Here is a 22,783-nt window from a genome sequence, read left to right on the forward strand (position 1 = left end):
GATGACACAAGATGGAATTCCACATGTTTACAGTAACAATGTTTATGGCGGGAGCTTCATGAAGGCACACAGTCTCTATCCTTACTGCTGTGTACAAGTCCTAGTATTGAGGGTTTCATTCTTGTGTTCTAGCAAAACTAAAGATGGTTTGGATGAGTTCATATCATTCAGCTATTGGATTCCCTTGGAGCTGTCTTCTAAAAACAATCTAGCCACGATGAATTTCCACCTTCACCCCAGAATCAGTCTTTATTACTGCCAGGCTGTAGGAAAACTGTCCAAAGCCAGGTTTTGATACTAACCAGCCAGTTATTGTTAGTGGATATCAGTCTAATTCCAGCCTTATTGTTGTCCTCTGTGGACAGATAATTGCCCTGTGCATAACCTCAGCTGTCCTCTTCTAAGCTGCTATTGTCATGATAAAAGAAAAGGAGTACTTGTGGCACCTTTAGAGACTAACAAATTTATTTATTTATCGTGAGCTACAGCTCACTTCATCGGATGCATTTCATATTGTCATGATGCATATGGTCTATTGACATCTTCGTTCTCCTGAGAACATGAAACATACCTCCTCCCGCCTTTTTACCTTCAACCTCCCCATCTTCCATAGGGCTGAAGGTGGCAATCTAACTGCCGAGCCACTGAAATCCTGACAGGTGGGTTTTTAGCTAGGCATTGCACCCACATTCTTCTCTTGCGTTCAGAATACTTGGATTAAATTGTCTATTGTTTCTTGACACTGGTATTTCCATCTTGCTAGGATCTTGACTAAATCGACTAGTCCTTACATGAATGCCTCAGCCAGCCTCTTTCTGTAGCAGGAGTAAAAATGTTAGTCACTCAGACTTGACTGCATAATGGTCTATGAAAGATTGCTTGTCAGAGCCTCAGAGGACCATGCTCAAGGCTCGTTGGTAAGCTGTAAACACCAACCCAAGTGAGCTGGGAGATGCTAATAATCTGATTCAGAGTTCACATTATTCTGATTTGCTGTCTTTTTTTTTTTCTTCCTCCAGTACACCTCCAGCATGAGAGCCAAATACCTCGCTACCAACCAACCTCGCCCAGACTCTGGCAGTGTGCATTAAAAACATAATGCAGACACAGTAAAACGAAACAAACGTGCCAACTGCTGCTACCCTGTGCTGTCAGTGTAGAACCCTGCTTTCCTGTCCCAAACCCAGCGCAACTCCTGCTTCTTCAGTACAGACCACCCCTCCAACCTGGTACCTGTGCATTGGCAATCTGAATGGAAGCCCCTTACAACTAGGTATAGGTTTAATTTGAATGTGGAGAGAGAGAGTGCAACAGCTGCAGAAGAACACCAGTTTGTCTGGGATTCACCTACTTGGGACCAGCTTTGTCAACAGTATATCAGGAAACCTTTGCAAATAGTTTTTACTTCTGTCTCCCCTACCCTCTCCATTCCACAGAGGAACTGGATGGAAGAATGTTGCAGATCTTCAGTTCTGTGAGGTGATCCCGCGGAGCTGCTCAGTCTGCAGTGCACTGAAGAAGCAGAGGCTCCGAGCCCATGACTATACTGTACAGATTGGGAAAGCCATGCCAATGTACACTCTCAAAAGTCATGTGCACCTAGTGTTTCTAAAGAAGTCTTCTTGCCTGGTACCTTGTGTGGAGGCCCCCTTTCTGTGTCACTGAATACCTACTTTAAGCTGGGAGTCTGACCTGGGCTCCACTCTCTCCTCTGGTGACTTTAAATAAGCTTTTTCTTTCCCCTTTATAACCAGCTTTTGCATTCTTGAGGAGTCGGCGGTTTTCAGCACCGGCCAGGTGTCTCAGATGCACCCCTGCCTGCCCATTGCTGTGAGCTTGACCTTTCTGCTCCATCAGGGAAACTCCTGTACTCACAAATGGCATTCTGGGTGCTGCTTTTGTGAGACTGGGTGCACACAGAACACACAGGAGCCAGCAACTCACTTGGTGCCAATTTTTTCCAGGAAAAGACTTGTAAGACTTAGGGGTTTTTTTGCACTAAATAGTTTCAAATCTCTAGGGCAATAGCCTGGCACTAGGTCTCATGGGACAGTCCAGTTACAAGAGCAAGAGAGATTGTAAGCTCCAGTGAAGGAGTCCAAGGAGTTACTTGTGACAGACTGCTGGACTCTTCCAGTAATGTTTGGAGTAGAAAAGTCAAGTCTCGCGGCATTGGCTTTAGAGGAGGATCCTGAGGCCTTAGTACAAAGTTCATCATAAGAGCAGCAAGGTTGCAGCCTCCTTGGCTCTGCGCTCCAGGATCAGACAACAAAAGTCTTAACACATGAATGTTGGGGGGTGTTTTTGGTTTTTTTTTGTTAGGGTTTTTTTTTTTTCTGGTCATAACTGCTAACCACTAACGGCCATACACAAGGCACATGTGAATAAACTCCTAGTATCTCCTAGCACACTGTGCATGGGCCACAGGTGCAATGGAGTGTGCCTGCAGGGGGCAGCATCCTACACCAGTTCTGTACTTTGTCAAAGAATGGTGCTCTACAGGACATAAACCACTTTTTATTAGAAAAGACTCCAACGTGCAGCTGTGCGATAAATGGATATGAACTTTATACTCCAGTAGATCAAAGCATAGTCCTTTTTTGAATTTTCCTTTCTGTGCAAGCCGTCTTAATCTAGTTACTTAGGGAAACTTAAGCAAGAAACAGAAGTAAAGTACAAAATCTCATAAATCTGAGGTGAGCCACAGGACAAATGTTCAAATCTAGCACCACTATCTGGATTGCATCAAAGGAGAACTCCTTTCTTATCTTTTAGTTTGCTCTGTATAGTGAATGTCCATAATGTGGACCAGTCAGCCTAGCAATCTGCCTTTGCTTTGGATGATCTCATCAGACTTCTCCAGATCTTGTCCTTTTCTCTTTACTAGGGGTGAGTTATCACCACTCTGGGAACATTTTGCATATTCCACTGATAATTAATTAGGATACCAATACATACTCCTATAGGGGAAGTTTACAAACTCCAAGAAAAGGGGTATTTTGAGACATCTCAAGGAAATAGAAGCCACTAATGGACTAGCCTCCAACCTTTGGAGGAATGGGGAAGAAGGAAGGAAGGAAAGTTAGCACATTGACCAGTTTTTCTGGGAGAGGAGGTCTCAGCATAAATGCTAGTTATGTTCCATCACAGATACCATAAAACCTGGTATGAGAGCGGCATGTGTGGTGGGTGGTCTACAAGCATGTGGCACTGCTGGTTTACAATCCTCTGGACAGTTGGATGCTCATAACAGCTGGTATGATTGAGTGGGGAAAACTGAAACCACACTTAATCATTTTAGAGAAACAAATCCCCATTTTCCCCTAGTCAATTGGACTATTTCCCATGTCTGTCAGTTAGGGGCTGCACAGACTGAAATACTTGAGGCTTTTAAATTTAGAAGAACTGCCCCAAAATCTGCTGCATGCCTCTCAGTAGCACGGCCATAGTCCTTTAAGGCAAGTGTTGGAAGAGCATAAAGCAGGAAATAAACTTCAGTCAAACAGGTGCAGTTGTTGGCAGCTTTTGCTGTACAAAGAACACATGGGTTTTCCCACTGGGCCTTAGGAGAAGTAGGACGCAACATGCCAGAGCCAGCAGTCCAATGCTGGTAGTAACAAAGAGCCAATACCTTTCACTGCAGTATCCAGCCTGGAAACTGCCTTAACTTGCTTCTTTCCCAGGCTTAGCTTAATCAGTTGTACTGTCCAGAACGAATTCTTTAACAGGGTTCATAGGCTATAGCCAGTTGCTGATTGGAGATCCGTGCTCTGTGACTTTAAAGTGTATTAAGGAAGAATTCTGTGGGACACTGCACTCCCTACGTGGCCAGCAGAACAAGACTGCAGTGTGAGTGGTGTGCTCTGTGTACTGTGCGGTTCCACCCAGGACTTCCTTTAATTAACATGGATTTTGCACTTTTGTAAAGAGTCACAGAGCCCTGCTGTCCCACTGCATATTTTAATGCAATGTTCCTTTTTATTTTTTTATATGGCTCATTGGGCAACAGTGTGGCACTTCTAGGGGTTAGTCCAAATGGATCTGCTGCAGAGCCAGTAGCATGTGCTCATTAGTACGGGTGTGAAGTGATCGCTGTAGTCTAAATGACCAGTCTAGTATGGTGGGTGGGTGCGTGCGCAAACCCTGAATGCATGTAGGCACAGCATGGCCATCAAGGAGTAGACCTCTGAAAAATTCAAGATCTCCCAGAGTCTCTTTCCCCCTCCCCTGCTATAGGATGAACAGCAGGAGCTTAGTGGCAAAGAGTAAGTGGCACTACTGGTTATAGAAGTCTTAAATACAGTGAGTAAAACTGGAGTGTCTTTTTTTTTTTTCTCTTCTGTAATTTGTATTGCATTTTAATGTGTGAAATGTCCATGCCAGATCACTCAGAATGTGTCCCAGCTGACTTCTCAACAGCACACAATCATCTCAGAACCTAGCCACGTTATTGCTTATTAATACATGGCTTCAAAATTCAGGGGAACCGTGAGACTCTGATCTCCGGACACCTTGCTGTCAGCAAAACGGGAGGCAGCTCCTGTGTGGTTAGAAAGGTGATAGCATCAAAGACACTTCATCTTTCTTTCTTTCTTTTCTTAAAAAAGCGTAAGCAGTCATCGGCTTGTCTGGTTTGTTGGGTTTCTTTCCACTCCATCTCGTACAAATGATGTTTTTTTGATTTTTTGGAACTGAGACCTTTCAAGCACACCAACATCTCCACAATGTGAAATGTAAATAGCATGTTGGACTCTTTTTTGTGTCCAGTGTTCAGAACTGCATTGTAATTGTAAAGGAAATCAAATCAAGACTTGGCTGTGAATTTCTTGTGCTGTCTTGGGAATATAACTGTAGTGTTTGTATCCTGTATGTACTATTAACTGAATTCATTTTACTTGCTGATAAAAGGGTTCAAATGGAGATCGCAGCATCCATCATGTGACCAAACCTGACCGGGGGGAGGGGATTTGATTGCCCCCCACCCTCTCCCCATGTGAAAGTTTTTTTTTTTTTCATTTGTATAGCCAGCTCTGGGCACAGAGGGGTGTCCATTAGAGTGCTTTGAACTGGCCATTTTGCATGAGGGGAGTTTTTGGAATGGCCCCAGAGGAGGAGTCACACAAGTTGCCCTTAGAACATATAATGTTCATGTGCACAGTCCAGGCTTTCCCAGAAAGAACAGCTTCCATGGGCTGGCCTTTGTGCTCTGCTTGTAATTCTTGGCACTGTGGTATGGATAGCAGATGTAGGCACTTGCTCAGCAGAATGTACAAATGCTTACATAGATAAAACCCATCTCTGACTCCTGGGTCTGGTTTCTTCCTCTCCTTCCCCGCCCCCTCGGAGCAGCCGAGGCTTGAGGTCAGTGCAGAGACCGCACAGTGCCCTTTTGGAGGGAGAAAAGGGAGAGCATCACTCTGCTGACAGGGCCCCTTCAAGCTGATTTAAGGGTAGGTGGGTTCCCATCCTTTGTCAGAAGGGTGATGGTTACATGGCAGGATCTGGGGAGCAGAGGACTGAATGAAGCAAGGAAATAATGGAGATCCTCATTGTGCTGAAAGGGATAGTGTAGCTTTGGGGGAGAAGGGAATTCTCCTCCTTGTGGCTTTTTCTTTCCCTGCATTGCAAGGTCCTTCATTACCAGGCAGGATATACCTGGATAGCATTGGAGCGTCATGCAGGAAGCCATTGGCTCCACAACCGGGAACTCCAGGATCTGTTCCCTGAACGTGGCCAGAAATCCAAAAGGAGCCGAGAGGGAGGGAGTGCATGTTGGCTATCCTAGCACTCCTTCCCTCTAGCCCTTCTCCCGGGTGGTGTCTTTCTGCCAGAGCAGCTTGGAAGAGCTGGGACTGTGGGTGGGAGACACTAGCACTGTGGAAACTCTATTTCAGAGAGAGCGAAGCTCCTTGCTAGAGGCAGCCTGCAGCAAGGAGTATTGAGAGAAGCCAGGCTTCCAAGGACCTGCACTGCACCAAGAAGCCACAGTGTCCCACAACTGTGCAGGGACACTAGCAAACAATCAGGTGGAACATTACCCCTCCAATCACTAGGACAGACTCTGCTGCTTGTTGAGAAAGAGGACTTGGCAGGGCACCCCACCCTGGCCCTGCATTTTACCTAAGATGATTCACTTTGCACTCCCAATCTCCCCTTCTTTAACTAGAGGCTGACATCTGGGAGTAACCTATGCACGGTTGGCGTGGTAGCGTCAGGAGGCAGAAAATTCTAAATGTTATCAGTTCCTAAACTCTGAGAGCCAGCTGACCTTCCAAACAGATGAGTGGAGCCTGCTGCTGCCCCTCTGCTGTCAGTGCGTGGCTCCACCAAGTGTGGAGAGGGAGAGTTGCCCAGTGGTTAAAGCGCAGGGCTGGTAGCTGGGACTCATAGCAAACAAGCAGCAGTCTGGAATAAGAGCTATGTGACTTTGTGGGCAAATCACTTAGCCTCTCTGTGCCTCAGCTTCCCATTGTAAAAATGGGGGATCATTGACAGGAGGCATGATTTAATTATTTATTTCTGAGATCTCTAAAGCTGCCCATCAGTCTGAGGGCCTGGACAAAAGGAAATGGAAACCAATATGCCTGACAATATGCGAAGTGTGAAGTTTTATTCTAAAGAGGGTAACGCCTATCATTAGGGTCTTTCTAGGCACTCTGCTTTCAGTACCACATTTCTCCTCGTAAAATTCCAAACTCTCTCCCTCCCACGTTCCCATTCCGAATCCACCAGCAGACGTCTCCAGAGGCCCAAGATCCAAAGGCAGCTGAAGTCAATGGAAAGACTCCTATTGACTTCAGTCGTCTTTGGATCAAACCCTAGTAGCCCAGCTGTTGCATCACGCTCTTCGCGTCCCTTGTTCGCAAGCGTGAGCTGGGAAGTCCCTGTGGATTTAGTTAACTATCTTTAAGAGGGAAGTTTTTAATTTGTTTTTGACACTGTGCACGGAAACTTACTGGTGAACATGTAACTGGCCTTTTTGTAATTCTTTTGTTCTTATTCTTAACCATAATGGCTGTATATCATACCACTTTATATACATATATGTATAATATATAAATATATAGTTTTTTTAAACCTTTGGACCTGCTAGTTCCTTTCAAGTATTCCTGCACTTACCTAAAACGTTTTTAAATTGTGAGGGTTAAACTGAGGAGTGAGCCCATTTTGTATCTTTCCTTTTTCTTCTGTAGTTTTATTGATTGTACCGTAGCTATTTTTTACTGTAATTTTTGTTCTGAAAATACTAAAAAAAAACAAAACAAAAAAAACCTAAATGTAACTTGTGGTTTCTATTCAGCTTGGGTTTAATGTTTTAAAATAAATAAATGAAACTACATAGTACTGTTCTATTTTGTAACTTTCTTTTATTGCTGGAATCTCTTGCTTTAATTTTGACATATTTTGCCTTTTACTACACCGCTAAGTATACACAACATTGTACATTGTTGATCCTGCTAATGTAGTGGTTCTCAAACTTTTGTATTGGTGACCCCTTTCACATAGCAAGCCTCTGAGTGTGATTTCCCCCTTTTAAAAACAGTTTAAAAAATATTTAATACAATTATAATTGCTGGAGGCAAAGTGTGGTTTGGGGTGGAAGCTGACAGCTCATGACCCCCCCCCAAGTAATAACCTCATGATGCCCAGAGAGGTCCTGACCCCCAGTTTAGAACTCCTGTGCTAATGCTACCATATGTTTTAACTGGTAAAGTTAAGCATGTGCACAAGTGTTCCAGAATTTGTGCCTTGTGGAGGATACAGTTTTGAATCTGCTACTATGGCCATTAGAAATCCTGCTTCTGTCTCACGGAGTTATTGCAGGGTTCCAAATGTGGGCACTATTCTGAAATTTGGTATATAACATTTCTGAAGAGGCTGAAAGACCCAACTAAAGGTTTTGTTTTTTTCCTCCTGGTAAAGGGAAAATTCTAAATCAAGGTGATCCTTTAAAAACAGTTTAAAATTTAATCTCTCCTGAAGAGTCTACTGTTGGGCATTTGGAAGGAAAAATACTGGATCCACTGACTTTTGAAAACTGCTAGTGAGTATTCCTGGTCACTGTCTTGCACAGCACTTTCTTTGACCATTTGTCACATTCAGGTGTAACAAGTGCCCAGGTGAAATGTCAAAACTGGTGATTGGGGGTGGGGGTGTGCTCATGCACCTGCCCACCACGCTCTTGAATAATCTTCATACTATGCTACGGGAACTGTCCAGCTAATGTATTGAACAGGTCAGTCAGGGGACAGAATTTTATGATCGTTCCAAAAGCTCACTATCACACTGTTCTTTGCTGTAGTGTGCTTGAACTGCAACAAATAAAGGGTTAACTTTTACTGGTGAAGTTCAAACTTGACTCTACACATTCCCATATTTACGAATACAATGGGGGAGAAATCCCATGTTAGACCCTCACTGACCCCTTCAGAAGACTACAAAATGAATGTAAACTGTTCCATAAAAACACCACCTGAAGGCAAGCGGACTGGGGCAGTTTGTAGTTGAATTGTCTCCCTCCTTAGCTGGCTGCAGAGTAGCCAATAGGTGGTGTGTGTTTTGTTTTTTGCAGTTCATCTGTAACATCCTCTGATCACAACAGCAAAATGAATCCTTTTCCTTCCTATACTGCAGTTTTGGTTGATCTGTTCTGTCTACTTCTATCAGTCTTCGTCGAAGGTTTTATTACTAGCTACTGTCTGTCTTCTACTCCCTCACTGCTGCATGAATTGAGGGCCATGTGCATGAAAAGATTAAATCCAGGAAACCACAGTAAAGCCAAACTCATGATAGTGCTGCCAGCTCTTGCCATTCATCCTAGCTAACTAATTCAAGCATCTTAGGAAGGGGTTACTGAGAAGGGAGAAAAATGGGGACCTCCAGAGTGCTCATGCAGGAGGGAAGGAATCACAAATGGTACTAGGGAGAAGGCAGAGGAATCTGGTAATGGAAATGCTCTAGTAAAACAAATTTCTAACCCAAATGCTAGCACGAGAGCCCCACAGCCACAGAATTTGCTTTGAGAAAGCAGGTATATGATCAGACTGGGTTCAGTTTAAGTGGTAGTCATCTGTATTGTGTATCTCTGATCTGCTGAGAGATTTTCATGCAGTACTTCAATGTCATCACCAGGTAGCAGCAGTCTCCTACATTGAGATCCGATTCTTCAGCTTCTTGCCTGGGTGAAAGAAACGGGGCTTCCACGAGAGATTCTGGCTGTAGGGCACAATAGAATGTCCTGGATCACACTTACTGCTACCTCCCCTTCCTCCCATCTCATCTCCTCCTCCCTTTTTCCCCCATACTGCCCCTTGCTGTTAATCAACTTCTGATCTCCCCCAGCCACAGAGAGCTCGCTGGACTCTGGTATGGGTATTCTGCTGCCTGCGAGGACAGGGCTTGAGGAGCAACCTGTGCATCAGATGAACAGGGTCAGTCCCTGGCACTGCAAGGCACCTGTAACAGATGGGTTGAGATAATGGGCTTGGGCTCAGGCCCTCTGTAAGTCAGTGGAAAGACTCCATTGACTTCAGTGGTGTCTTGGAGTCTGATCAGAAGCTTTCAAGGAGGGGCTGGATTAGGCTTCTCTCTTCTATAAACTCATGAGTTGGGGGATACTCTAGCTTTGCATTTCTATATTCTGTATATTATCTGAGGAGTCTTTGCAGACACGAATCGGCCCTGTGGGCTGTGAAGCAGGTAAGGAAATGTACAGGGATCACTGCCCCCACATCTGACATGCAGCTGTGTTCCACTGCTTGGGCAGCTAACGTTGATGGGTATAATAGCTGTTTAGGGCAGGAAGTAAATACCATGTCCCTGTGCTGTTGCTGTGGGAGTGGAAGTAGGTGTGGTATCATTACCCAAGCTAGAATATGGTCAGAACAACGCTATTAACAATAGAGCTGGATGGGGGGGTGGGGTGGATTCTATTATAGATTTCTTTTTTAAAAAAAAAAAAACCTTGCTTTTTCCAAAACCTTTCAAGTAGCTTTTTGGTGAGGGAAAAACTGAAGGCTGAAAATGCTGCTTCACGGGAGTGGTAGTTCAGCTGCCTCATCTCTGTTCTCTAGGAGCTGGGGTCCCTGGCTACGCTACATCTTCCATGATCTGCACCATGCTCTCTGTGCTGGGTGACACGCTGTGGTGAGGCCAATCAGGGAACCTGGCCCTTACCGTAGAGAAGAATGGGAGCATGGGGCACCTTGATTGCAACTCCCATGTGACCCCCGGATGCCTTTCTGAACTGAACTTCAGGGCTTAGGCTAAAATTTTTCAGATGTTCGTGGGGATTTTTTTTAAACAACCCCTTCCCCCCCCAAAAAAAAAACTCCATAGAAAGTAGCCATTTTTCATAAATCCATTGAATAAAATTTCTGCAAATTCTCATTGAAAACTTTTGACCAACTCTTATTACTACCCCTGTTCTTACCTGTAGTGCTGCACCATCTTAAATGCATACAAATTGTCAGAGCACAGTTCTGCCTTTTGTCCAAAAGACATGGGTCTCATGCTGATTCTGCAGCACTGGTCCACTGATGATCTAGAGGGCTGATTACAGTCACCTGACTAATCAACACCACTGCCTGGAAAGATGAAGCCTTCTCGTTTAAGTAGTGACCTGGCCTAACACTGCTTATCTTGGGGGAGCTGATAGGAGTTGCAGCACAAACTCCCAGGCTGCAGACACATTACACCACTAAACCATTTTACTCAAGGGGAGGCCAGTACCTTGCAGTGCACATGACATGGGCCATAGGAATTATTCCCGTCTTGCCTCCCTGTTTCTGGAGACAGGAGAAAGGGTGGTGAACTTGGTAGCCCAAACAGTGGGGAAAGGCTTAAGCATCCACTACGTGAGCTCCTGTGGCTGGAGACTTCTGTGTTTCTGCTCCGCCTTAGACACTAGCTATTCACTGATTTAGCAATTGACACCAGTAGGTGGTATGAGCTGGGTTTGGAAAGAGTTCTAGCCAATGGAAATGGCTGGGCAAGGTGTCGGAAGGAGAACGTGACTGCCATGAAACCCTTGTAATAAAGGGAAATGAAGGAGCCTATGGAACAGGTGCCATACGCTCAAGAAATTACTCAATCCATGTGCCACACATCCTCTGACTTCAGAATTAAGGCGGAATCTTTTGAACCAGATTGTTTTACAAGTCCCTGGGGTAAGTCGTGAGGGAGTCTGACTATTTGGTGGTGGTTGTCCCTGAACAAATACCAGGATTTGGAGGGTAATGGAGTCACTCCTACATTTGAAGACACTATCTGGGCAGACCTGTGCTGGTGTGTCTCTCATTGTAGAAAGCAGCAGCCACATACGCTATGCTTGGCTTGAAAGCTATTTGGATTTCTTGAACACTGCTCTGCTGTTGGAGACTTCTTTGGAGTTAGGATAATTTCTACAGTGGGGGTAGATGTTTTGCTTTTCTTAGTGTCAGTCTGAATCTGGATGAGGATGTGAACTTTCTTTGTACAGCTCTTGCTTGTTAATATAATTGAAATCTGTATCCTTGTACTTGGATCTCAGCTAGGAATAATCTTATTAGGAGAGCAAGTTGAGCTGGGACAGCATTAATGAGTATGCTATGGCTGTATAGTGCAACTCTTCCAGAAGGCCACCCATCCCTGGCTGTATCAGTACACAGGTACAGTGCCGACTTCCCTATGTTGCTTTTCAAATAACCTGGCAGGATTAGTCTCTAGGCAGGACCAGCTTCCTTCCCATCCCCAACAACTGCCAGCTTTGCTTCATTTCATCTAATTGTGGGCCCTAGTGAAAGCACTTGTTTTGTCTGGAGATGAAGTGCCTGTGTCCTCCCTCCCCCTGCTGCCCCATCCCCCCATCTGAGATGATTAAACCTGAGCTGAGCTCAGAATGAGTGAGTTTCTGGCTTCCACTGGAAAGTATGAGGAGCAATCATTGACAAGAGAGTGAGAGCCTGTGTGGTTCACTGTGTAAATATTTTACCGAGTTTGATGTCTCCCACCAGGGCTCAGAATGTGAGAATGCCACCTGCACAATGACCTTTAACGAAGCTACACCTATCCAATAGCACTGCCCTGCCCTTTCCCAGGAGGGAGGGCTCAAATCCTTGATCCACACTTCTACACTGTCTACTCATGCGACAATGTGCAAAGTGCAGCTCTATGCTCAGGGACAATCCCCTGGGAGAGCCGTACAGTGAGGGTTAAGTATTTGTCAGAATAAAGCTTTGTAGATGGAGAAGCTCAGCTGGAAGGAGCAATTCTAGATATCTTTTGGCAAAGGGAGGTGGTAGCTGTGGGGGGGGGGGGGTTGAAGAGAGACACAGTCCCATATTTTCAAAACTTGTGTGTGCCCTACTTGTCAGTTGAAGTTAGTGGCAGTTGCAGGTGCTCTGAAAATTGGACTCAGAGGCTCAAGTTGGGCACCTAGAATGAGAGGATGTTACAAGGTTTGGGAGTGACTTGTTCTAAGTCATGCGCCAGCTCAGGGGCCATTACATATAGCTCTTGTCTGCCTCCTTTTACAGAATGGGAGGGACAGGAGCCATCCCGTGGCAAATGTCTCATCAGAGGGGCAAAATGCTATTTCTGTGGAGCAGGGGCCTCCAACCTGTTCCTCCCAACACATATTGTGGAGCATGACTCAGTTTTATCATCTGCCTGAATGCACAGGGCCTGTCCATGCAGCTCTGCCAGGGAGAAGGGGTGGGTAAGTTAGTGAGTCCAGACTGTCTTCGAGCAGCCATTACACCACCTTAAACAGAAGCTTAAAGAGAAGTCTGTTTTGTTTGACCACAGGGTGATGCTGAAGTCCCACAGTGCAGAATGAAAAAAGTCTGTAAAGTGAGATGCCTGACTCCAAGACAATAGAGGTGCAATGTCACTCCCCAGCTGGCTTGTCTGATAAGCGGCAGCCCTGAACCCCAGCAAAAGAGCCTTTCTCTAGACACACCAGCTTGGGGCACTGTATACAGGAGTGGAAGCAGAGCTACGTGTTTCATTGTGCTCTGCAAAACGTTCCCATTCACAAACTGGCCCTGACTCTGTGGTTTGGTTGTCTGCCTCCAAAAATGGGGTTCTGGCCAACATTCCTTCACTCTCTACAACTGTTTCTGCACTACAGGGCTATGTTAAGCCAGTGCTGAGCAGCCAGTGGGATGCCCTGCCCCACCCAGTGTCTTAATTCGTTACTCTTCAGACCCTTGGCAAAGGAGCTGGAGGAAAGCAAAACCCTGTGTGGATAACTTCTCCAGCATACACCCGGCATGATTCCCCTGGGCTGGCCATAGCCCCTCTGTCAGAAGGGGGCTCTATAAAGCCACGTGGTGGTTGTTCAGTAAGTGCTGCTCCCGGGCTCAGTGCTGGGCATGTCATACTGGAGGACAGCTGGTGTCCCTGCCCTGTATGGATGATGTAAATGGGTGGGCAAGATCCTGGCTGACCTGAGGAAGGCTAGTGAGGGGTGTGGTGCTATACTCAGTAAGGGGGAGGGCCTAGCCCAAGAAAGAGATTTAAGGGACGAGAGAGCAGTTCCCAGGCACCCCGCTGAAATATGACTGGCCAAGAAACTTTCACAGGAGCTCTTCTGCTCAGACAACCTCGACTTACGTCCCACCTGCCAGGAAGGGCTTGGAGCTTGGCTCGCCAACTAATGACCACTCAGAGTGCCCTGCCCAGCATGTCTTGTCTGGCCACAGCCTATTCCTGCCTCTAGGCCTTGGGTAGTGGCTAGGCATACGGGCTGTGTGTGCTAAAGGAGAACCTCTGGGTCTCCTCAGGAGAGAATGAAACTCTCAGCCGAGCTGCACAAGGACTTTTCAGATTGTCCCACCTGGTTGTCACACTGCACTGGCTGTGGAGTGTGACAGTGACACGCTGAAGTGTCACCTCTTTTGCTGTTAAAGGGAGAGGAAAAGCCTCTGCTGCCTTGAGTAACAGACCCCTTGCCTGTGTTCGCCATGGGCGTGACAGGGGAGTCCAGGAGGGACCCTAGCCATGGAGCTGGACAACATCCTTTGTTCCCTGCCATGAGCAGGGAGGGGGGTGTGGGCTGGGCCTGCCACACCCCTGTTTCAGGGAGTGCGATCCTAGCAGGCTGGGAGAGCAGCTGCTCTGGGGCCTGGCTGTTTAATTACAGGTTCAGATGTAAAGAAGTGAAAACGCTTTCCATGGAGGGACTTTCTCTGCTGTGTCCAGTTTCATCTGCTCTCTGTTTTCAATTACACAAGCATTTACACTGCATTTCCCATGGCTGGTGTGGGATCCCTGTGCTGGGACCGGGCCAGCAGCGAAGTCTTCCTTTGATTGGGCTAATTAAGATCAGGGCGTTCCTCACCAGCTCAAACCAGTTTAGAAGCAAAAACCCCAATTGTTCCCATTTAAGTCTCCACAAAACTCAGTTTGCCTTCAGGCTGCACCCCAAAGCTCAGTGAGGGTAGCATCCGGAGCCCTGTACCCCCAAGAGTCCCTCTGCACACCCGGTTGTGCCCCCCTTGCACTTAGTGCCAGCCATGCGGTGTGAATGCTTTCTGTTAGGCTATGGGCCTGAGTCAGGGCCAGGGGCTGCCCCTAGTGTCCCTTTTCAATGAGTTTTCACTACTCCAAAGATTTCTGCTTGGTTGGAAAGGGAGCCCTGTTTTTTACACACTGCAATCTGCCTGAGAGGGCAGGATCAGCTGCCTCAGACACTGCTCCCCAACAGCTGGGTGAGGTTCCACAGTCATTTCTGAAACAGTTACAACACAACCTCGGGCTCCTGCACAAATTGTCTGAACTCTTCTAGGCCCTGGGGCTCTTCCAGATCAATCACTTTCTCAGTTAGATTGTACCCTATTCATGCAGCTCCTTGGGCGGGCCACTGTTTGTCACAATGATCTCCTGTACAAGATAGAACAGTAAGGAGGGGTCTGGGGGGCTTGCTGGTTTTCCTCTGGGCCAGCTAATAGGATTGCCAACTTCAAGAGATCAAAAATCATGTGTTGGACTCCTAACAATCATGAGATTTCAAAAGCCGATTGTATGGTGTGTGCTAGGTCAGTCTCTTGATGTTTGACCTCCCCTGCCTGTCCCCGGGGGCTGTGCATGTGACAATGAGTGTTTTCCACTCCCACCTAAGGAGGTGAGGTGAGTTTGGCCCCTGCTGCAGGAACTCTCCCTTCCCCACATCGGTCCCTTTCTCACCCAGCAATTAATCCTGTCCCTTAGTGCCCCATCAGTTCTGTCCCCAACCAATCCCCCCTCAGTTCAGTCACTCTGTCCCCCTATCATCGCCACCCCATCAGTTCAGCCCCTTACCCCCAGCAATGCCCACCACCCTCAGTTCACTCTCCCAGCACTCACCCCATCGGCTCAGAACCCACCATCAATACAGACCTCCACCCTAACCCCTCCCCGTCCTCACTTCAGCCCTCCTGCTGCCCTCTGGACATAGTTCAGCCCTCCCAGCCTCATCCCTGTTCCTCTTAGGGTTTTTCAAACACTGCCCCTGCTGCCCCCCCCCAGGCCTAGGGGGGCTGCAGTAGGTTCCCCCCTTCCACTTCCCAGGCTGGAGCCCCTGGAAAGAAAATCCTGACATTTGAGAGTTCTATTGCGAGATCATGAGTCAGGCTTAGTTTTACTTAGCAATCTCGTCTCTCCCACTTAATGCATGAGAGTTGGCATGTCCGCTGCAGTGTCCCTGTCCAGGCTCCCCCATAGCCTGGCCTCCCTTGTCCTCGCACTTCCCTGCCACCTGGGCCTGGGTTTTGTCGCCGGATTTAGGGAGCCCGCTTTTCAGCTGTGGGTGCCTGATGTTAGGGAGGTGCTTCGGGGGCACCCATTATAGCAGAGACTGGTGCTGATTTGTCTCGGGAGCTGGGTGAGGAGGCAGAGGTAGGCATGGGCAGCGAGTTCTATGGGCCTGTATTGCCCGGGCACCAGGAATATTCCTGTCCCAGGAGCCTGGCTCCAGCAAAGTTTCCCACCTCCCTCCCACACACACAGCCCGGGGGCTCCCGCTGCCACCCACAGTGCAGCGGGGCTCAGCGGCTTCCCACGCGCTCGCTCCGGGTTTGTGAGGGGGTTGTGCCGCTGCCCCTGCCCCAAACGCCCCTGCGGCCAATGGGAAGCTGCAGGGGCGATGCCTGGAGACAGCAGCGTGAGGAGACACCCCCCCGCGCCTGCCCTGCCTAGGAACCGCTGCCAGAGGGGGTGCCCCAGATAAGCATGGAACCCCCACATCCACTTCCAGAGCCTGTACCCACACCCCCTCTGCAAACACACCCTTCAACCCCCAAATTTCCTCCTGCACCCCCGCATCCCCTCTCACCCCCAAACTCCCTCCCAGAGCCTGCACACCCACCCCCTCCTGCACCCCTGCCCGGAGCCTGCACTCCAGACCCCCTCCCCCACCCAAACTGCCTCCCAGAGCCCGACCTCTCACCCCTTTTGCACCCAAATTCCCTTCCAGAGCCTGCACCCCGCTCCCCTGCCCCAGCCCAGAGCCTGCACCTCAAACCCTGTCCCCCACCAAACTCCCTCCCAGAGCCTGACCCCTCTCACCCCTTCTGCATCCAAACTCCCTCTCACAGCCTGCATCCCCACCCCGTCATACACCCCAATCGCCTGAACCCCAGACCCCCTCCCCCACCCAAACTCCCTCCCAGAGCCTTAGGCAGGTGTGTGTGGGCAGTTTGGTGGGGTGGGGGATCTGGGCACCACCAAAATTTCTACAAATCTGCTGCCCCTGGAGGTAGGTGCAGGCTGTACAAAACGGCTGAACATTTGAGCTAAGCCCAGTGTTGACTAGATGGTGATTTCCAAAAGAGGTTTTGCAGTTAAGATGTAGCTATCCTCCCCTGCCGCCCAGTAATCAGAAACAAAAGAGAGACGCCTAACTGTGCTGACAGGTTTCTAGGTCACCAGAATATCCTGTGTTTCCCTAAATAATATGTTTACAAAGGATGCCCCATACTGTGCCTGCCAGGGACTGCTGAATGGGTCGATTTGCATTCACATTTACCATGCAGAACACTGACTGGGCTCAGGCCCATTTTTCCTGTGTGAGCTGGTGTCTTCTGCAGCTGGGGCTGCTGCTAGAAAACTCTTCCCAGGGAGCCACTTGTCTCAAAATCCCAGCAGTTAAAAGGAGCCGGTGCTTAAGGTTAATGCCAAAATAAGGAGCATAAAGGAAGTTCTTTCTCCTGTGCTCTAGGGTGTGATTAATACTTAGATTTACACAGAGCCTTTCATAGGCGACTCGCCATGTGTTTTACAACACTGATCAATCCCACAACATGCCTGGGAACCTGTTAGGCACAGGTGACTGTGACACGGAAAGGGATTTGATCGTGGTAGGTCAGCAGGAGAGCTAGGAATGCAACCCCCCTGGCCTAACTGCTGGCCCGTGTGCCAGCCACTGGCACACGCTGCTTCTCAGCTGTCTTACTATATACTTACTGCTTATAGCACCTTTCAGTCATAAATTGAAATCTGTTCTAGGATGACAGGTTTCAGAGTAGCAGCCTTGTTAGTCTGTATTCGCAAAAACAAAAGGAGGACTTGTGGCACCTTAGAGACTAACACATTTATTTGAGCATAAGCTTTTGTGAGCTACAGCATCCGATGAAGTGAGCTGTAGCTCACGAAAGCTTATGCTCAAATAAATTTGTTAGTCTCTAAGGTGCCACAAGTACTCCTTTTGTTTTTTGTTCTAGGATGGAGGGTAAATTCTATCCTTTTTTGCAGATGGGGCAACTTAGTAGGGTGATCATATGTCCTGTTTTTCCCAGGACAGTCCCTTTTATAAGCCCTGTCCTGGCCTTCCTGACTTTTTTGATCAGTTGGCAAGAGCAAATGGGACAATTGCCCACTTCTATCAAAAAAGCAGGGTGCAGTGCAGGGGAACATGTGGGGAGAGGGAAGCGAGCAGTGATGCCAGCCCCACACAGAGGGGGAGGCAGGGGTCAGGCTAGCAATGACACCAGCCCCAGCCTCGTGCAGGGAGCAGGAAGGGGCGGGAAGTGCCTTTGGAACAGTCCTGCGTGATGTCCCATTTTCCATTTGGAAAATATGGTCACCCTACAACTGAGCCACAGAGAATTTGTGAATTGCTCCCATCACAGGAATAGAATCTATGAAACTGGACACCCAGACCCCTGTCCTGTCAACTGGACAATGTGGAGAAGGAAGTTCCAGCTTCACATTCCTGTAATGGGCTCTCTGGGAGGTGCTGCACTTGAGACACTGTGTGGCGGCTGCATGGCAGGGGGTGCCAGTGCTATTGGCCAAACCCTCCCAAAAGACTTAGACTGTTCTTACACTGGGGAAGTATAAATGCAGCAAGCCAAAGATCATTAAGCCCTGTGAGGTGCTAGGGCCGGGGTGGCTAGGAAGGGCTTGCAGTGTGGGACAGAAAGCGGAAAGCGTCTCTAAAATAAGAAGCTGGAGAGAAGATTCGGCATTTACTTCAGAACCACACTAAGAGGAGAGCAAAAAGAAAAGGAGTTCTTGTGGCACCTTGGAGACTAACAAATTTATTTGAGCATAAGCATCCGATGCAGTGAGCTGTAGCTCACGAAAGCTTATGCTCAAATAAATTTGTTAGTCTCTAAGGTGCCACAAGTACTCCTTTTCTTTTTGTTCTCCTCTTAGTGTGGTTCTGAAGTAAATGCCGAATCTGCTCTCCAGCTTCTTCTTATTTTAGAGACGCTTTCCCCTTTTTTGCGAATACAGACTAACATGGCTGCTACTCTGAAACCTAAGAGGAGAGCAGTTATTAGAGGTGTCCGTGATTGGGCTTCACACACATGCAGAAGTGATTCTTTGTTATGCTCCCAAGGCCAAAGTCATCCTAGCTGTAATGCCACTGAAATCTGCTGTCTTCCTTGCCCACGTCCTCACAGGCAGCTCTGTTCAGCAGTGCGAAGGTTTATATAGGACATTCTGTTAGTATCAGAGGTGACGCTTCTCCGGTTTCAGCCATCAGCTGTAGTCAAGCAGCCCCCCCAGAGTCTGGAGCAATAGTGCAAATAGCAATTTAAAATGTCTACATGTGCTGATAAATTCATTACCCCCATGCCACCCTGTGGGTCTGCCTGCGGTGTACATACAACCTCCCAATGCACACTGCACCTGCTAGGATCCCATGACACTAGATAGTGATACCTAGCAAAGAGCAGAATAAAAAGAACCTGCCACAAGGAAAGTAACCTTCCCCCCTGTCCCCTCCCCCCCACAATTCTAGCATGCCTGCGCTGGGGCTATGCCTTGGAGCTGGCAGTCTAGTGGGGGTGGGGTTAGGTGTGTGAATGGGCTGGAGTTCTGGACTGCAAGGCCACCATCCCACTTTGGAAGCACGCGTCTAGGCTTCAGATTGCCAGAGGAAACTTTGATCTTTGCCCGCCTCACAAAATGACCAGTGCAAACTGTAATCACCAATAGGCTGTGCCTGGGGGAGCTCAGGACTGGAATGGAGGGGTGGGGCTGGGGATGAGGTGTGCAGGAAGGGGCTCTAGGCTGGGATAGGGGGTTGGGGTACAGGAGGGGGTGAGGGTGGAGCTGGGGATGAGGGGTTTGGGGTATGGGAGGGAGCTTCGGGCTGGGGCAGGGGGTGGGGAGATGAGGGGTGGGGGTGGGGATGAAGCGTTTGGGGTGCAGGAGGTTGGGATGCAGGGACGGTGTGGGGTCCTGGTGGCGCTTACTGCGGTTCCAAGGAAGTGGCTGCCAGGTCCCTGTTGCCTCTAGGCGCATGGGGGCCAGGTGGCTCTGCATGGTGCATGCTGCCTTTGCGCCTGCAGGTGCCGTCCCCTGCAAATTCCATTGGTCGCAATTCTCAGCCAATGGGTGCTGGCGCTGGGGGCGGGGGCAGTGCATGGAGCCTCCCTGGCTGCCCCACTGCCTAGGGGCCGCAGGAACCTGGCGATAGCTTCTGGGAGCTGCACGGAGCTAGGGCAGGCAGGGGGCCTACCTTAGCCCCAGGCCTCCGCTGTGCCGCTGACTGGACTTTTAACGGCCAGTCGGCAGCTTGGTGCTGGCCGGTGCCACCAGGATCCCTCGGTTGAAAACCAGACACCTGGCAACTCGAAGTTTAGCTTATATCACTTCCAAAGCACCATGCACTTACAAGGGAACGAGGCCCTCATATTCCAGCCTAGGAATGGCCACGTGGGTGTTATACCAGGCTAACTGCACTGTGCTAATGACACCGGTCAATGTCCCCGTGTCACCAAGCCCAAGAACTGCCCATCACTGTGCAGGTTCCAGGAAGGAGGCGCGAGGAGATGTTAAAAAGAGCTGGATTTTGCCCTGTTGTCCCCCCACCCTGCTCTTCGTAACAGCCCAGTGACTCCTTTACATAGGACTGTGGGGGACACGGTAAAAAAAAAAAGCCCTCTGTGAAAGAAGAGAAAGAGTACCCCCCCTCCCAAGCACCCCATTCTCTCAGGAGAAGTATCACCATAGCAACGCCTCCTGCTCACAATGTCTCCCCATTGCTACTTGGCCAGGGCTGGTAGGGGAGCTTTCTTTTTTTTGCTCACCCTCTATGGGGACAGTGATGTGTGAATAAAACCAACCTGGTGCGGACATGCACAAACTGAACAGTGTTCCCAAGTCAAAAATCCATGCTGCATTCACAGTAGAGGTACTGCCCTTCCCGGCCCCTTGTCGGTTTCTGTAGGATGGGGTGGGTGGGGAGAATGGGATGGTTGTATAAAGTGTCTCCGGTTGGAGTTTGTGTGTGTGGGGATTATTTGTTCTCCTTTAACAGAACAATGGGGAATGTTTCCAGCTGTTTTAAGATGCTGCATTCAGCTCCTTTTCTCATCCCCCGCTCTCTGCTTGCCAAATGGCAGCAAGAACTAAAACCTTCCTGCTGTAGCGATGAGGTCAACCCACCATGGATGGGTGCTGGGAACCCACCGGATGCAGGAAGGAGTTCTGCTGCTCCAATGAATGTCAGGGTACTCTTAAAATTCAAGGGGGGAAATTGTTCCCACCTAAAAGGAATGAGGGAGGGGGGAACATGAAAGAGGAAGTTGGAGAGGCTGGTGGGAATGTGTGCTCTGTGCAGCCATGGGAAAGCCTGTGTTTGATTCATTAGCCAAGCCCCCTTGCTCTGTGTGCCAGCAGTGGCTGAGAGGGAGAGGAAAGCCTTGCATGGCTAGTCATCCCCCTGACTTGTTTAAAAGGCAGCATTGACAAGCCTTCCTTCCAGTCCCCCTTGAACTGAACAAAAGGAGCCCTTCAAAGGCACTAGGCTAAAATGTGTGTGTGAGGCGGGAGGGAAGGGGAACTGTGGGATCCATAAGATCCTGTCTGCAGGGCTTTGGGGAATGTCTTTAGGGGAGAGAGAGTACCAGATGAGGGGCTCAGTGGGGCTGTGGCTGGGCTTTCACTTTGGCTACAGGGCTGGTCCAGTAATGTTGCAAGTAATCTGATTGCTGTACAGTGCAAAACATAATGCAGACTGTTCTCAGTTTACTGTTCCTAGCAGCCCTCTCATTCCTGCTTGAAGAGTCAGCAATGAGTTAACGGTCCAACCTCTCCGACCCGGTCTCCGTGCCCAACACAGAGAGGGCTCAAAAGGTCTGAGTAACTGCCTACTTACCTTGAGAAAGGCAGCAGTGTTATTGGACGGATTTCCTCTCTGCTCCACTCCCCAATCATTGAAGTATCGTTAACAACCCCAGGTCTGAAGTCAAATCTCCCTTAGGTTGCAACTGAAATGAGTTTAGTGGCACCTGTATGGATGTGGAGGTGTGGTGGAGGGTGGTGTGGAAGCTTTGCACAGTGCATATACATATGCTCTTGTCTCCCTTCCCATGAAGCACAAAGGTGGAGAATAATGAGTGTCTGTTCAGGTGCTGATGGCCGTCCTACTTCATTGGATTTGAATAGGTACTTTGATGGACTGCCTTGCCTGTGTCCTGGTTTCCATAGCACCAGGGATTGCCTTGGAAGCAGCTCAATGAAGTAGCCCACTGTAAAGGGCTCCCTCTTCACTAGAGATGAGTGAAGACTCCCAGCAGGGCCACACATACAGGTATGCCTTTGAAAATGAATTTGCTTTCACTGTGTGGGCCCTTTTGTGTTAGTTTCCCAAGAAGATTCTAGGGCCCAAGTTTATAGGCCAGAATGGCTGTGGAAACAGGAATTTCTAAGTAAATGTGTGAGAATAGTTGTACTAAGTGAATTTTTTTTCTTGTACTTGCAAATATTTGCACCAGAAAGTCAATGTAACCAAGAGTTACACTCATCCCATCAGGGAATGACAGCAAGTCCCCAGTAAAAGTTAACGAGCACAGCTCAGATATCAAATAAGCACAATAAACATATGAGAAATGTACCAGAAAGGAATTATTTACCGAAAGTAGGGGGTGAATACTATTAAACCTCTAACTGCAAATAAAAAGAGACAAAATTAATCTGATAATTTATTTGCCCAGTTTCCTTCGTTACTAAGCTTTCCTACGCTAATGCTGTTATTTCCAACCTCAGCATGGCAGCGGGTATCGTAGGCTGGGGGAAGTTGTGCCTCCGCAAACAGCCTGGCATGCCCCCACCCACACACTACCCCCGCTTCCCTCCCAGGGCCTCTCCTGCAGTTCCTGGCACTTTGCCCTTGCCCAGGCTGGCTGGGCTCGGTGGCCTGCCTCCTGCAGAGACTCACTGGCTGGTACTGGTGCCATTCTGCCCGGTGCACCGGAGCTGGAGGCACTGCGACCGTGCCACCCGGCGCTGAGGGCCATGATGGGGGTGCTCTAGGCTCCGGGGGGGAGAAAGGGAGGGGGAGGGATGGGACCTCGGGCCCAAGGGG

At 48.6% G+C, this 22,783-nt stretch overlaps 1 protein-coding gene across 8 annotated transcripts in view; it reads left to right on the top strand.

Moving 5' to 3' along the window:
• TTYH3 (tweety family member 3) overlaps nt 1-21,888 on the top strand; it is a 115,026-nt gene extending 93,138 nt beyond the window's left edge. For 2 of the 8 annotated variants that reach the window (XM_038420061.2, XM_038420065.2), the window contains one exon: nt 21,865-21,888. In XM_038420061.2, coding sequence (XP_038275989.1) covers nt 21,865-21,873 — 9 coding nt within the window. In that variant the 3' untranslated portion in view covers nt 21,874-21,888. Of the gene's footprint in view, nt 1-1,019; nt 7,350-12,515; nt 12,717-21,864 lie in introns of those variants that run through there. The other 6 variants (XM_043493956.1, XM_043493958.1, XM_038420063.2 and 3 more) reach the window with 3 other exon arrangements.
• The last annotated feature ends 895 nt before the right edge of the window (nt 21,889-22,783 follow it).

The sequence above is a fragment of the Dermochelys coriacea genome, chromosome 10 (assembly GCF_009764565.3).
Source record: "Dermochelys coriacea isolate rDerCor1 chromosome 10, rDerCor1.pri.v4, whole genome shotgun sequence".
NCBI classification, from domain to species: Eukaryota; Metazoa; Chordata; order Testudines; family Dermochelyidae; genus Dermochelys; species Dermochelys coriacea.